The sequence below is a fragment of the Mytilus edulis genome, chromosome 2 (genome assembly GCF_963676685.1).
Source record: "Mytilus edulis chromosome 2, xbMytEdul2.2, whole genome shotgun sequence".
NCBI classification, from domain to species: Eukaryota; Metazoa; Mollusca; class Bivalvia; order Mytilida; family Mytilidae; genus Mytilus; species Mytilus edulis.
In genome coordinates this window covers 77,612,154-77,626,046 of record NC_092345.1, presented here as the reverse complement: position 1 = coordinate 77,626,046, position 13,893 = coordinate 77,612,154, and the positions used below count along the sequence as shown (strand labels likewise).

General features: G+C 32.1%; 1 protein-coding gene across 1 annotated transcript in view; it reads left to right on the top strand.

The window, feature by feature from the left end:
• The window catches only part of LOC139513018 (uncharacterized), a 45,333-nt gene that overhangs the window by 16,086 nt on the left and 15,354 nt on the right, over positions 1-13,893 (top strand). The window contains exons 7-15 of the mRNA XM_071301080.1: positions 415-535; positions 1,371-1,443; positions 1,784-1,975; positions 6,850-6,976; positions 7,954-8,070; positions 8,726-8,835; positions 9,318-9,436; positions 9,777-9,922; positions 12,635-12,748. Of these exons, the coding sequence (XP_071157181.1) occupies positions 415-535; positions 1,371-1,443; positions 1,784-1,975; positions 6,850-6,976; positions 7,954-8,070; positions 8,726-8,835; positions 9,318-9,436; positions 9,777-9,922; positions 12,635-12,748 (1,119 nt within the window). The remainder of the gene's footprint in view (positions 1-414; positions 536-1,370; positions 1,444-1,783; positions 1,976-6,849; positions 6,977-7,953; positions 8,071-8,725; positions 8,836-9,317; positions 9,437-9,776; positions 9,923-12,634; positions 12,749-13,893) is intronic.

Sequence of the window (13,893 nt, the reverse complement as noted above, 5' to 3'; positions counted from 1 at the left end):
TCTTACTCTTTAAATTTCTTTATCTGTTTGTTTTCTTTTAATTTTATATTATTTTAAACACAATATTTTGATATATCTCATTGCAACTTTCATCATGTATGATAATTCCAACATTCGACAATATAATTAGGCTTCGCAGTTTTCTAGGACACCTTTATCAATGAATATATTTATAGGTTAAGTTTATCTATTTCATTATCCTTTGATTCCTTATTAGTTTCTATTATTTGCCGATGATTATTTGTTCTGGCTTTTTTTTCACAAGTAAAATAGTGTTTACTAAATCATTTCAGAAAACGTCTTTGACATATTAGCCTTGTAGATAAAGCTAAAAACCAATAGCATAATTATTCTTTCTCCTTCTGGCAAAGCCACATAAAACTTTTAATTATGAAGGCAAATTTGTATTTGCAGATGATAAACAGAGAATACGAATAATTGATGCAATAGCAGAGTTTAATGAAAAAACATGTGTAAAATGGATACCATATGACAACAATATTCATATTCACTACGTTGAATTCGTTCCTCATGCGTGAGTTTATATAGGAACATCATTCAGTGTGTCAAAGATACTAATAACTTATTACTAATGATAACAAAAAACAAAAACAATACCGCACAGTATAACATACTACATCAATCACAATTACCCGACTCCTGTAACGCTTACTCCGAGGAAATCAGATGCCAGACGGTCTGATTGTGTACAGGAACAACCTGTGGGTTGGTTGAACTAGTTGTTCATGCGTTCAACCTTTTCTCTTTGTAATTTATTCACTATAAGCACACAATTAAATATTTTCACAGTTAGGCTAGGACTAGGACGACTTCTAGCTTTAACATGGTTCGATACTTATCTCTATGCTGTAAACGTGGTCAAATCAAAAAATTTCTGAAAATTAACCTTGAACAAAATTCTAAATAGGAAAATTCTACCAAAAAGAAAAATCACAAAAATAGTGAACTACGAGGAAAATTCAAAACGGAAAGTCTATAATTAAAACATCAGATAATATCACAAATTGATTTGGGATGAAAGACGAAAACTTTTTTGCTACTGGTAAACAATAATATAATAAATTCCAACATTTGATTTACAGTTAGATCTCCTAAGTATCCACGAATAGTTGTCGCTATTTTTTCTTTCTTACATAATCGTTGAAAACAGCCCTTCACGAGGCATCAGATTAAACGTTCCCATTTAAAACGGACTGCCAGAACATTGTACCATACCACAGTTAACCATGATTGGGATAACTCAAGGATACATAATTAATGGTGTACACTCGTTATGTCTGTTAAAGCTTTCTGTACAGAATTGTATTCACAGCCGTACTTTTAATCATTTGATTTCTTTCTTCTTGTAGAAAATGCATTTCGTTTGTTGGTAAAGTTTCGAAAAGTCCACAAATAATAGGGTTGAATAACAACTGTGTATACGTATGTATTGGGTATTTTTGTTTTTTTGTTTCTTTTTGACAATTAGCACAATGATTATTTTCATTGTTATTCCTATTTCAAATAATATGATTTACATCAACGAATATAATTTTTCTTATATTAAAGAAATGCAATAGATGCCTAAGGAACATTCAAATATAACAATATGTCCTCTTTAAAGCATTACATATAGTTTACAATTTCAATTCAAATTATTAAAATAACAACTGATTGCATTTAAGTATACAAATACGAATCAACAAGATAAGCCCTTGGCACTAATAATGATATAATGTTCCTATGTCCTATCATATTTCGTGTAATATTGTTACTTTTACAGAAAGGATCAATTATGCATGAAATGCTACATGCCATTGGTTCTTGGCATGAACAGGCTCGACGGGACCGAAACAACTATATGACTATTGATATGAGTAATGTTATTAGCGGAAGTCGTGGAAACTTCTATATAAGACAAACAAGTGATATTTCTCCATTTGACCCAGCATCCGATATAATGTATGGTGTATATGTAAGTCTTATTTAGAATCAGCATTTCTTTTTATTTTCAGGTGTCTGTTTCATTGTTTCTGAGACAAACCTTTCTATTTATAAATCAGTCTAGATTCTACTTTGTCAAAATGTTATCCCCATTCCGCCAGTTCATTTTTACAATCGTATAATTGAAGCCATTTTAGGGATGACGCGCTACCAATTTAGCTCATTAAAACCATTAAATTTATCCACATAGCACCATTACAATCCTTATAAGCCAGTTGTATTTTAAAAGAGAAATGCATCTACTACACGTATATAGCTAATGAGCATCAGTTAATGTACTTTGCTGCATTCAGTCAACTTAAAAACTACTAAAACAAACCCGCGGGGAACTGTTGTAGGATGATTTTTATGCCCCACCTACGATAGTAGAGGGGCATTATTTTTTCTGGTCTGTGGCTCCGTTCGTTCGTTCGTCCGTCCGTCTATGCGTCCGTCCGTACGTTCGCTTCAGGTTAAAGTTTTTGGTCAAGGTAGTTTTTGAAGAAGTTGAAGTCCAATCAACTTGAAACATAGTACACATGTTCCCCATGATATGATCTTTCTAATTTTAATGCCAAATTCTAGTTTTGACCCCAATTTCATGGTCCGGTGAACATAGAAAATGATAGTGCGAAGTTCAGGTTAAAGTTTTTGGTCAAGGTAGTTTTTGATGAAGTTAAAGTTACATCAACTTGAAACTTAGTACACATGTTCCCTATGATATGATCTTTCTAATTATAATTCCAAATTATAATTTTGACCGCAGTTTCACGGTCCACTGAACATAGAAAATGATAGTGCGAGTGGGGCATCCGTGTTCTATGGACACATTCTTGTTTATAAAAGATATTATGTATGGAGAATTTCATAAAAGGTATCAAAAGCCCTCTACCTTTTTCCAAAGTCCGATATTTGTTTCCTTTCTTTTAATTTCAATTATTTTCGTGTTTCTATCCCCTCCTGTGCTACAATGTATCTTTTGGTGAAATGAAATTAAATTAAAATTTGCAGCGTTTCAAACATGAAATAAATGTAACCGTTATATATAGACAATTATTTTTCTAATAAAATATGCTTCTGGGACAATCCATCAGTGCTTTATCTTTTGAGAGCCTTATTAACATGCCAATGGTAGGATATGAATCTTGTACAAATGACTAAGGCCGTCTGAGGCTAATTTGAGGGGTGGTCGGAGGGGTCTTGATCCCGAAATTCCGGGCTTAAAAACATGAAATCCCCAAGTTCCGAAATCGAAAAACATATTCCCGGATCCCGTAAGGATCAATCCCAAAATCCCGAAGTTAAAAACACCCGATCCCGACGTCCCGAAAAGTTCCTGCATCCCTCTAATCTCTACCCATTTCATTTTTGCCAAACTACTACTTTCAGGCACTTTCCACAATAATTGTTTTATGCTCCATTTATGGGGATTATGTTTTCTAGTCTGTGTATCCATGAGTTCGTTCGTTCGTTCGTCCGTCTTTCCCGCTTCAGGTTAAAATGTTTGGTCGAGGCAGTTTTTGATGAAGTTGAAGTCCAATCAACTCGAATCCCGAGCTTGAAAACACCCGATTCCGACGTCCTGAAAAAGGTCCTGCCTCCCTCTAATCTCTACCCTACTTTCATTTTTGCCAGTCAAAACTTTCACTTTCTTCAATACTTTTTAAGCCCCATTTATGGGCATAATGTTTTCTAGTGCATCCGTGGGTGTTCGTTCATTCATTCGTCCGTCCGCCCGTCTGTCCCGCTTTAGTTGAAAGTTTTTGGTCGAGGTAGTTTTTGATGAAGTTGAAGTCAAATCAACTCGAAACTTAGAATTTAGTGCCGATGTGGCATCCGTGTACTATGGACACATTCTTGTTCCCACATGTTTTACTTATTTTAATATAATATATATATATATATATATATATGCAACTGGTATGACCCCTTCAATAGTAAACATTTCAAAGAAAACAGTAGACAGAAGACAGAGAGTCTCTATATATTAAAGTAGTATAATTGTAGTTTACATGTAGATAAACGCGAAAAATAATTGTCCTCTCTAAGGAGGAATAATAGTTGTGGTTCTTGCAATCTAAACACCCTGATATGGAGAACGCTCTGATTGGCTTATTTATTTTTTATTTTTGTTATCTATCATACGATTGGTTGTACTTGTGCAGTGTTTCAAACCATAAGTCTTAGCCATGACAAATGTCAGTCTGATTACGGAATCAATATCTGGATCTTTTTATGTCGTTTTTTTCCAAAAATAACTGAATCTGAATAATCATAAGAATGAGTGACAAATGCGACTGTGCATGTTACCTATAGAACACAGAGAGGTATGATGACTAATTTATCGTGGAAGGAAGAGAAGCGACACACAAAATGAGGTCTTCTCGTTTATTAGTATAGATTGTCTGATCGGTTGTCAGGTGGAATTTTCAAAAATTCATAGACATTTAAAAGAAAATTTAATGAAATCTTTTGTGAAAGGGCAGACTGACATTTTCAGGAGTTGAAGACTATTAACCCTTATTCTCACACACAAAAAATGAAGTTTTAATCGAAGATATGCACTTTCAAGATTCAACTTGAAAGTCTATCGTCAAGCACTTCTATAAAAAAATTGTTATTCGAACACACCCACTCTTTGTTTGTGATTCATAAGAAAGGTGTTTCACTTGACCCATATTATATTTCATTAGTACTTAGAAAGTCTGATGTTATAAAGTCAACCTGTAGCCTTGATATAAAAAAATTATAGAATCTGAAATGAAATGATGTATCAATACTCTTGCATTATACGTTTTTAAGACAAAATATTCAACACAAACAAGTTCTACTGTATAAAGATGCACTCGATTTTCTCTTAACTATGCAATTGTTACCTTTTTTTGGAATTTCTTCTTGAGTCACATAATGGAAGGGAAGACACATTAATGAGCAAATCGATTAATACGTTTACTGTCCTTGTTTATTTGATTTTTTTTTCTAACAGAGTAGACACTGATGTTGTCGGCTTGATACATGTATCTAATTGTTCTGCTTAATTATGCAACAGATACATTGAAAAGTATTACTGAAAAATTATTACACCAGGGTTTTCGATATCACAAACTAGTCAAAACATTTACTAAATTTTATCATCGATATAAAGACATCATTCGTAAATATAGCTCAACATGCAGACTTCTAATACGTTCAGGTATTTCACATCCAATTTTTTATGGAAATATTCTTTATAAAGCACAAAGCTGTCAGTATTCACCTCAGAAACTTACAAAACCTTTGAATAGACTTATTAAGAAGGGATATAATTACGATACTGTTGTCAAGTCATTAAAGATTGCATATTTTGGCGTTAATATTGAGTCACTGATAAGGTCTTTGCATCGGAACTAAACACATTTATTCTAAAAACAGTTGTTGGCATGACACGGGTTATGTTCTTCTCATATATGTTATGATGGTATGATACTAAACCCCTAACGGGAAGGATTGTGCCTGATGTTCATATGATGAAATCATAATCTTTTAGTCAGTTTAATTGAAGTCTGGAGCTGGCATGTCAGTTAACTGCTAGTAGTCTGTTGTTATTTATGTATTATTGTCATTTTGTTTATTTTCTTTGGTTACATCTTCTGACATCAGACTCGGACTTCTCTTTTCTCTGAATTTTAATGTGCGTATTGTTATGCGTTTACTTTTCTACATTGGTTAGAGGTATAGGGTTGAGATCTCACAAACATGTTTAACCCCGCCGCATTTTTGCGCCTGTCCCAAGTCAGGAGCCTCTGGCCTTTGTTAGTCTTGTATTATTTTAATTTTAGTTTCTTGTGTACAATTTCGAAATTAGTATGGCGTTCATTATCACTGGACTAGTATATATTTGTTTAGGGGCCAGCTGAAGGACGCCTCCGAGTGCGGGAATTTCTCGCTACATTGAAGACCTGTTGGTGACCCTCTGCTGTTGTTATTTATTTGGTCGGGTTGTTGTCTCTTTGACACATTCCCCATTTCCATTCTCAACTTTAAAACTTATGTAAATTGTGTTTTTCTGAAGCAATACATCATAATTTATCCGAAAACGGTCATTTTATGTCTTTCTATTAAGTTTTAAAAATTTTGTTATTATAGTAAACATTACAGTAAGAATTTATCGCCTTCTTTAACAAAGAGCGACGATTATTTTGTTCTAATTTAAGTTGGTTTCCGCCTGAAATGCTTATTATATCAAATGTTTATACAAATATTTAGCTAATAGTTTTGTAATATACCTTTACGTGAAGCAAATTGTTTGTTCCGATTTCAAAATCACTAATATGGTGTTTGTATGGGAAAGCTTTATATGGACAATTTGGCTTCTTACTTATCACATTTTTATTGTGCTCGCATATTGTGCAGGATTGTTTATTGAAACAAAGGCTTTAATCTTTAAAAAAACAAAACAATAGTTTAATTTAACATGACATTTTGACTGATTGTGGTGGATTGCAGATACTGAATGCATAGCAGAGAACGAATACACTACCGACGTAACAGGTCTCGCCCCTTTTAGAATTATTCCATCTTGTTATAGTTTTAGTGACGATTTGTTTTCTTCAAAGATTTCCGAGATGTGAATACTGGTAGACTACTGTTGCCTAAAATATTGCTTACACGTTGCTCTTTGTAATGCTCTATTATATTTAGTTTTGTTTCCTATTTATACAAAACAAATTAAAGGTGCTAAACTGATAATTGTTATTATTATTTTTTTGCCTTTATATTTTTAATTCGTATTAGATGTATCAATATGTTGTTTAATGAAATGAATAGACTGTGCTTTGATTTTTAAAAAATAGCGTATTTTGTAGTTTTGTATTATCTTCCTTTTAGTCATTCACAATAAATGGAGATAAAACAGAAATCTTCCATGACTGGAGACAAGAGTTTCTCGCAGGAACTGGTAAAACTCTGAGTTTCTATGATATTGCTGATGTTACTGCGGCGTATAAATGTACTGGTAAGAAAATCGTCATTAATACAGTTCAATTGTTGAAAAAAAGAACGTTTGTCATTGTAAATTAAGTGTTTTGTATTAGTTGTTTGACAATAAAATTTCTCTTTGAAATTAAAGTATGCGATAAACATGATAAATGATAAAAGAATACGAGAATGTAGAGAAGTAAAACATAAATCGGATTTTTTTAAATCTAGCTCATTCAATTAATTTTTAACAGTGAAGTGTTTTGAATATTTCAAAAACTTAGTGATAAGAAAATTGAAATTGTTGTAGCTATGCAAAATAAAGGCAACAGTGGTATATCGCTGTTCAAAAGTCATAGACCAATTCAGAGAAAACAAATCCGGTTTACAATCTTAAACAAAAGAAAACACATAAACTACGAGAGGAAAACAACGAAACAACAAAACAAACAACAACGAAAACGACAATACAACATACCTACTATATATTTATATGTATCTCAAATGGACAAAAGAATTTCCGAAGATATCCTTTATTTGTTATGTGTTTGTAGTGGTGATACAACTGTTTGTTAAAAGTTAAATCACAACAATACTGAACTTAGAAGAAAATCAATTCGGATAGTCCATAATCTCCTGGCAAAATCAAATAACAAAAACGAATGGACAAGAACTGTCATATTTCTGACTTGGTACAGGAATTTTCAAATGTAGAAAGTTGTGGATTAAACCTGGTTTTATAGCCTTAACCCTCTCACTTTGATGACAGTCTAATCAAATTCCGTTATATTTACATTGATGCGTTAACTAAAATGTTAGATATTTATTATCGGCATCAATTCATAAAAGATAGTATTATTTCATGCTAAAATTTCAAACAATTTTTTTCGTGATTAATCTTAATTTCGAATTTTTGAAAACAGTTATTTTATATTTTAGAAAAAAAACCAAGCGGTCTCATGGTCTTTTTTTCAAGTTATTCCAATAACATTTTTATCTTTACTACTATTTCAGATTCTTGTGTCTCACCACCTACCTGTCAGCACGGAGGATTTGTTGATCAAACTTGTTCATGTGCTTGTCCTCCAGATTTAACGGGCACTTTTTGTCAACAACTTGATCAAAGTAGTTGTAAGTAAATTCTGATTATATAGTGTCTTCAACCGCAGTGTGATGCATTGAACATTTTTATTTTACATTTTAACATGTATACTAGTATACAGTGTTTTTCTCTTTCATGAAAATAAGACTTCCAATAATTCCTGCTTCAGAAGTACTTTTCTCCATTTTTCGTCATCTGGAACATTAAAAAAAAATTAATTGAATTCAAGAAATTTACAGATGGGTAGACACGTTAGAAGCTATCTGAATGAAGGGAAATAAAAAGAATAGAACAATTAATCTAAGTCAGTATTGCCTGATGGATTTGGAATTGTTATTTTCTCAGTAAATCGTAATAATCAAAGTGGGGGTTTAGTAAAAATATATAGTGTATATCATATCAGTCTAAAAACAGAGGTATCAACCTAGTTAATAAGTTTATTCAAAGGTTTTGATAACATTGAGATATCATTTTTCATGTATGAATGAAAGTTTAAAAATTCTAAAATCTTTTTCTATAGGTAAAATATGAAACTTCAAAAAGTAAAGATTCATTGAATTGACGCATACATTTCAAATAACAATGAATCATTAAATGATTTGAAAATTCGTGTTGTATATGATAGAAACGGCGGTAATTTTAAATTATTGAAATGACACATGAATGTATTGATACTGATTTCAGCAAATTGTGGAGGTACTATTAATATAGCAGGCGGTGAAACATATTTCCTGACGTCACCAAATTACCCCTCGAATTATGACACTGGTTTGAAGTGTGTATGGTTCATACAGGTATGTATCGTTAAAGCACTTAAATCACATAATGATATATCTGATAGGCAGTGGTAAATTTAGTTTTTATATTTGAATATTGTATTGAATACATATTAACAGAGGTATTTGTGAAGATTCCAGAGCGATTTGTATCCTTTGATTATAACCATTGATTAATGAATTTGATCTACTGTTAAAGTTGGTATGAGAGGTTCGTATTTTTTTTTTTAAAGATATAGCAACTTTTTTTTTGTAAAATATGAATAATATGTTTTCGGCTGTTCGGTGTTTGTCCAAGGCTCCATGTTGAAGGCCGTATTTTGACCCATATCTTATTTTGATTTAATATAAATTGTAACTTGAATGGATAGTTGTCTTATTAGCACTCATATAACTGCTTCTTACTTATGCTTATGTAGACGAAATACACATTAAGTTTAGCAAATTATAATCCAAATAATTTCTTTAATGAGTTATTTAAAGTCTTAATCATTTTACAGGGAGATCCTGGCAACCATATAAGAGCAACTGTAACCGATATGGATATAAGCCATAACAAAAATACGTGCTATCACTGGATAGAAATGGTTTATTACCTCCTTGCCAACAAAGGTCCAGAGTACGTTATGTAATCTATGTGTAAGGAAAAAAGTCATATACGAAAATTACTTATGTACTTAATTATAAATGAAATTATTAAGATATTCAAACTTACAAATATTCAAGGTGATTCTTACAAAGAGGCATAACACAATCGCAGTCAAATACTTATCGTTTAGAATGCTATAAGCGTGCAAAAGTATGTAGTAACCTACGTTGTGACCTTAAAACTTTCATAATCATTGCAATTTTTTAAACTACTGCTGTTAATTGGCTGATATTTTAAAAACGAATTGTTTAACAAATGATACTACAATTTTCTAATCTTATTATGCTGATAAACAGTGTTTTATTTTAAGGCGATGCGGTACTACAGACCATGAAGTCTGGGATACATCTTCCGACGGAGAAATAAATACAATGATCATCAAATTTAACAGCTTTGTAGCGAGTGATAAGGCTGCCTCCCGTGGTTTCAATATAACATTAGAATCAATTGGAACAGGTCGGTTAAAAGTATATGTAATTATGTTTTTGTAACTGTCACCAAGTTGTTTGCTATTTCAAAGAAGGCAGTTCGTTTCTTTATATCATGTTGTTTAGCATATTTGTTTTGTGTATATGTGTATCATAATATAAAAAGAATATATAAAAGACACAGCCAGTATTTATTAGGTATAATATAAGTATTGTGTAAGGAGATGACCTGAATAGGTAGGGGAAAACCTATTCCCAAATGATAAGCAATCCTTCATTTAAGTAATCATTTGAAAGCGCTATAAAAAGAAAATTTACATAAAATGGGTCCTTTTAATTAAATTGGCACTTTATATAAAATGGAATTACTTCTCCCAAAAAACTATAATTTTTTTTAAGTAAGTAGCTCTACTTATACTTTTCACATTCATAGACTTTCATATTGCCAATATCTTTTCACTACAATATATTACATAATTATTTTCTAAACTATAAAACACCAGTTAATTAAATTATTTTAATATTTTTCCTATCTTTGAAAAAAAAATATCAAAAGTTCAAGCACTGAAATAGTGTTTAAAATTTTGCATCTAAAAGGTTTCATATTTTGTGAAAATTAGTATCTATTAGTGACAAAACGCTCGTCTGGCGTACTAAATGATAATCCTGGTACCTTTGATAACTAGTTATAGATAAATACATATTGTGTATTTGCAAAGTCTGGACAGATCAGTTATAACACAAAAAATACCATAGTAAACCGAGGCGGATGCGAGGTTTTAAAAAAATATAAGTTTTAACTTGCATTGATTTAGCGTTTGGTTGAGTGTAAAACAAAGTCAGTTTGGTTCATGAACCTTGTTTTAGTGGGATTATCCTTGTCAAAAAGTGTAGACTCATCAATTTTTTAGGGAAGTGATCGAAAATATTACAATATAATGCCAAATTGCTAATGATGTAATTTAAAATCAGTAATGACCCTTATAGAACTTGTCTTTTAAAATCGTTATACAGCCCTAGTCTTCATTAAATAGGGATATGAATCAATCTTTTCGTCATCAAATGCGAATTCAGTACTCATATTAGCATTACAACACACTTGTCCCTTTTTTATACGAACAAGTTCGGCGAAGGACAGAGTTTGTTCTAAACAAACGCAGATTTTGAGCACAAAGAATTAACTTTGCAAGTACAAAGTTAATCTTGTAAGTAATCTGATGACATGTTAGGGTTTATCCATTTTTGTCCTCCCGGTCGAATGTTGAAAAGAAGTCGTAACACGAAAAGGATCTCTCTCACCTTTGGTATAACGAAACAGCCGCCAACGATGATGCATTGTCAGTCAATTGAAAAGTGTTATCTTGACCTCTATTCAATTTCATCTGACGCATTCGGGAATCAATTGTGAATTGATAATAAAATTAGGAATGGAAGTGGGTAATGTGTCAAAGAAACAACATCCCGACTATAGAGCAAACAATAACCGAAGGCCACCAATGGGTCTTTAATGCAGCGAGAAGCCTGAATGTCTGCTCGTTTCATGGAATGAAACGTTCCTTACTATCAATTGTCTCCGTGTTGGTGACTACATTGTTGTCATTTGTTGTATCAAACACCCCCCTCGGTGTTTTGAAACAATGCAATCTGGAATGCTGTCTTAATTTCGTCAAACTTGTGCATGGCAATGCCTGTCAGGCAAAGTCTTACATCTGCATAGGAAACACAAAAGCAGCCATGCGAGTACAAGTTTCCATCAATTTTCGTGACACATATTCCAATATTCTCGATAGAACTGCACGGCCAATTCCAGATGTAATGGGGCGAATATTGCTACAGAAATGATGTATTTTGTAATAGCCATACATTTACGAATTTATATAATCTTTACGGACAATATACGGTTCATAAGCGTCTTTGTGTGATTTTTCATCAATTAACTATCAAATGAACTTCAGATGCGATGCGGGCATCTTTTTTTTTTATAGAAACACCTAACGAGAACATAGCTCATAAGAGCGCTGGTGGCAGAATTAAGTAATTGTTCTTCTTTTAATGTATCATTGATTGTAAGATGTCATAAAATCGAGTTAGTTTGTTCTTAAGTTTGACAGTTTGGTAAGCATGAGAGACAATCTAGGATAAAAGTGATGTCATTCGTTAGTAAATATGACCATTTAATGTTTCTGAATTTGTTTTTACTTCAAACTAATTGAATATGCAAAAAATAATGTAAAAAAAGTCCATTATTGAGTAAAAGACATTGATCACAGTTGATGCTAAGTTATGAAGTATACGAATCTGATTATCTCAATACATTTCAAATATCCGCATCCGTAAACGCTTGAAAGTGTCAGGTACCCTTTGGAAAGTCTCAGGTTAGCTTTATTAGTAGCTTTCTATAAGTATTATCTATCTATATTCTATAAGTAAACTGATTTACGATATTTTATTTCAATTTGGTTGACACGTGTTAAATCAGATTATAAGTGAAAGTAAAAACTATTACATTTCGTGCAAATAGTCCAGTGTATGTTAAAATTAATTTGTAAGTATATGCATTTATTTTTACAGTCGGTGTTGATCAACAACACGGAAGACAACGATGAATGTTTGTGATATAATTGCCAATGGCACAATAATCTAACAAAGGCCAATTTTTTAATATAAATATCTAGCAGTCATCTTTTTAACACTCGTTACAATGATCACAGATATTTATAAATGTTATTATTATTCATAGGATGTGAGAATAATCCGTGTGTTCATGGCTCATGTTACAGTCCAATGAATTCAGGCAATTATACCTGTACATGCAACCAGGGATTTTTTGGAACCAACTGCGACGTACCCTCAGGTATGAAAAAAACAACATACAACTGTATTCTATGCAAAGTCATCATAAATAAATATCGTATTATTGCATTTATATATTTTGATTTCCAGACAAATACCTGCAATATTGCACATATTAAATATGATTTTTTTGTTTTCTGGAAAGCGTTTATATCTTATACGAACCATCTTTTTCTGCAAAGTAAAAAAAAAAGTTATATTATTCTATGAGATCACTTATTTTTAAATGCAGCAATACGATTGTTATTAGGTTATTTTCTTTTTATTTAGTTATTGATATATTAATTGCTTTAATATTCTTTAATAGTTAATCAATGGACGATATAATCACATTAAAAGTAAAATAACAACAAAATTGAACTCCGAGGAAAATACATAACGAAAAATCCCTAATCAAATGGCAAGATCAAATGATAGAACACATCAAATGAATGGACTGTCATATTCCTGACTTAGTACAGGCATTCTCAAATGTGGAAAATGCTGGCTTGAACCTGGTTAAGTAGCGCTGAACCTCTCATTTGTACGACAGTTGCGTCAAATTCAATTCTATTGACTAAGATGCGTAAACAGAGTGTCACAAATAGGAGTACAACAACAACACGAACCCCACCAAAAACTTGGGTTGATTTCAGGTTTGCCGGAAAAGTAAGCAGATCCTGCTTCACATGTTGCACACGTCATGTTGCTCATATTATTACAAAGCCGGTGAATAGTCTTATTCAGTAGGTCACATTCATGAAAAGGGAACAGGATTTCTACTTTTAGAAAATTTGTATTATATATCTCCTCATACATTTGATAAACACAAAAGACGCGGAAAATGTAAATCCCATTAATTCCGTGTGTCCGAAACACTTGATGGATTAACCTTCAGCGTTATGAGGTATATGCAAAAAAATGCAGAAGATACTAATGCTATATTGAAGACTCTTAAGACAAGAAACTGACAATAATTAGGCAAAATAAAACGAAAGACGACGAAAGACAGACAATTACACTAGATACAACATAGAAAACTCAGCAACACGAAATTCCCAAAACTGGATTTTAGGTGCCTTTTGTGAAAGACTAAGCAAATCCTGTTAAACGCGTGGTACAATTTATGTTGCTCATATTACGTATATCAAAGTCTCTTTCGGTGTT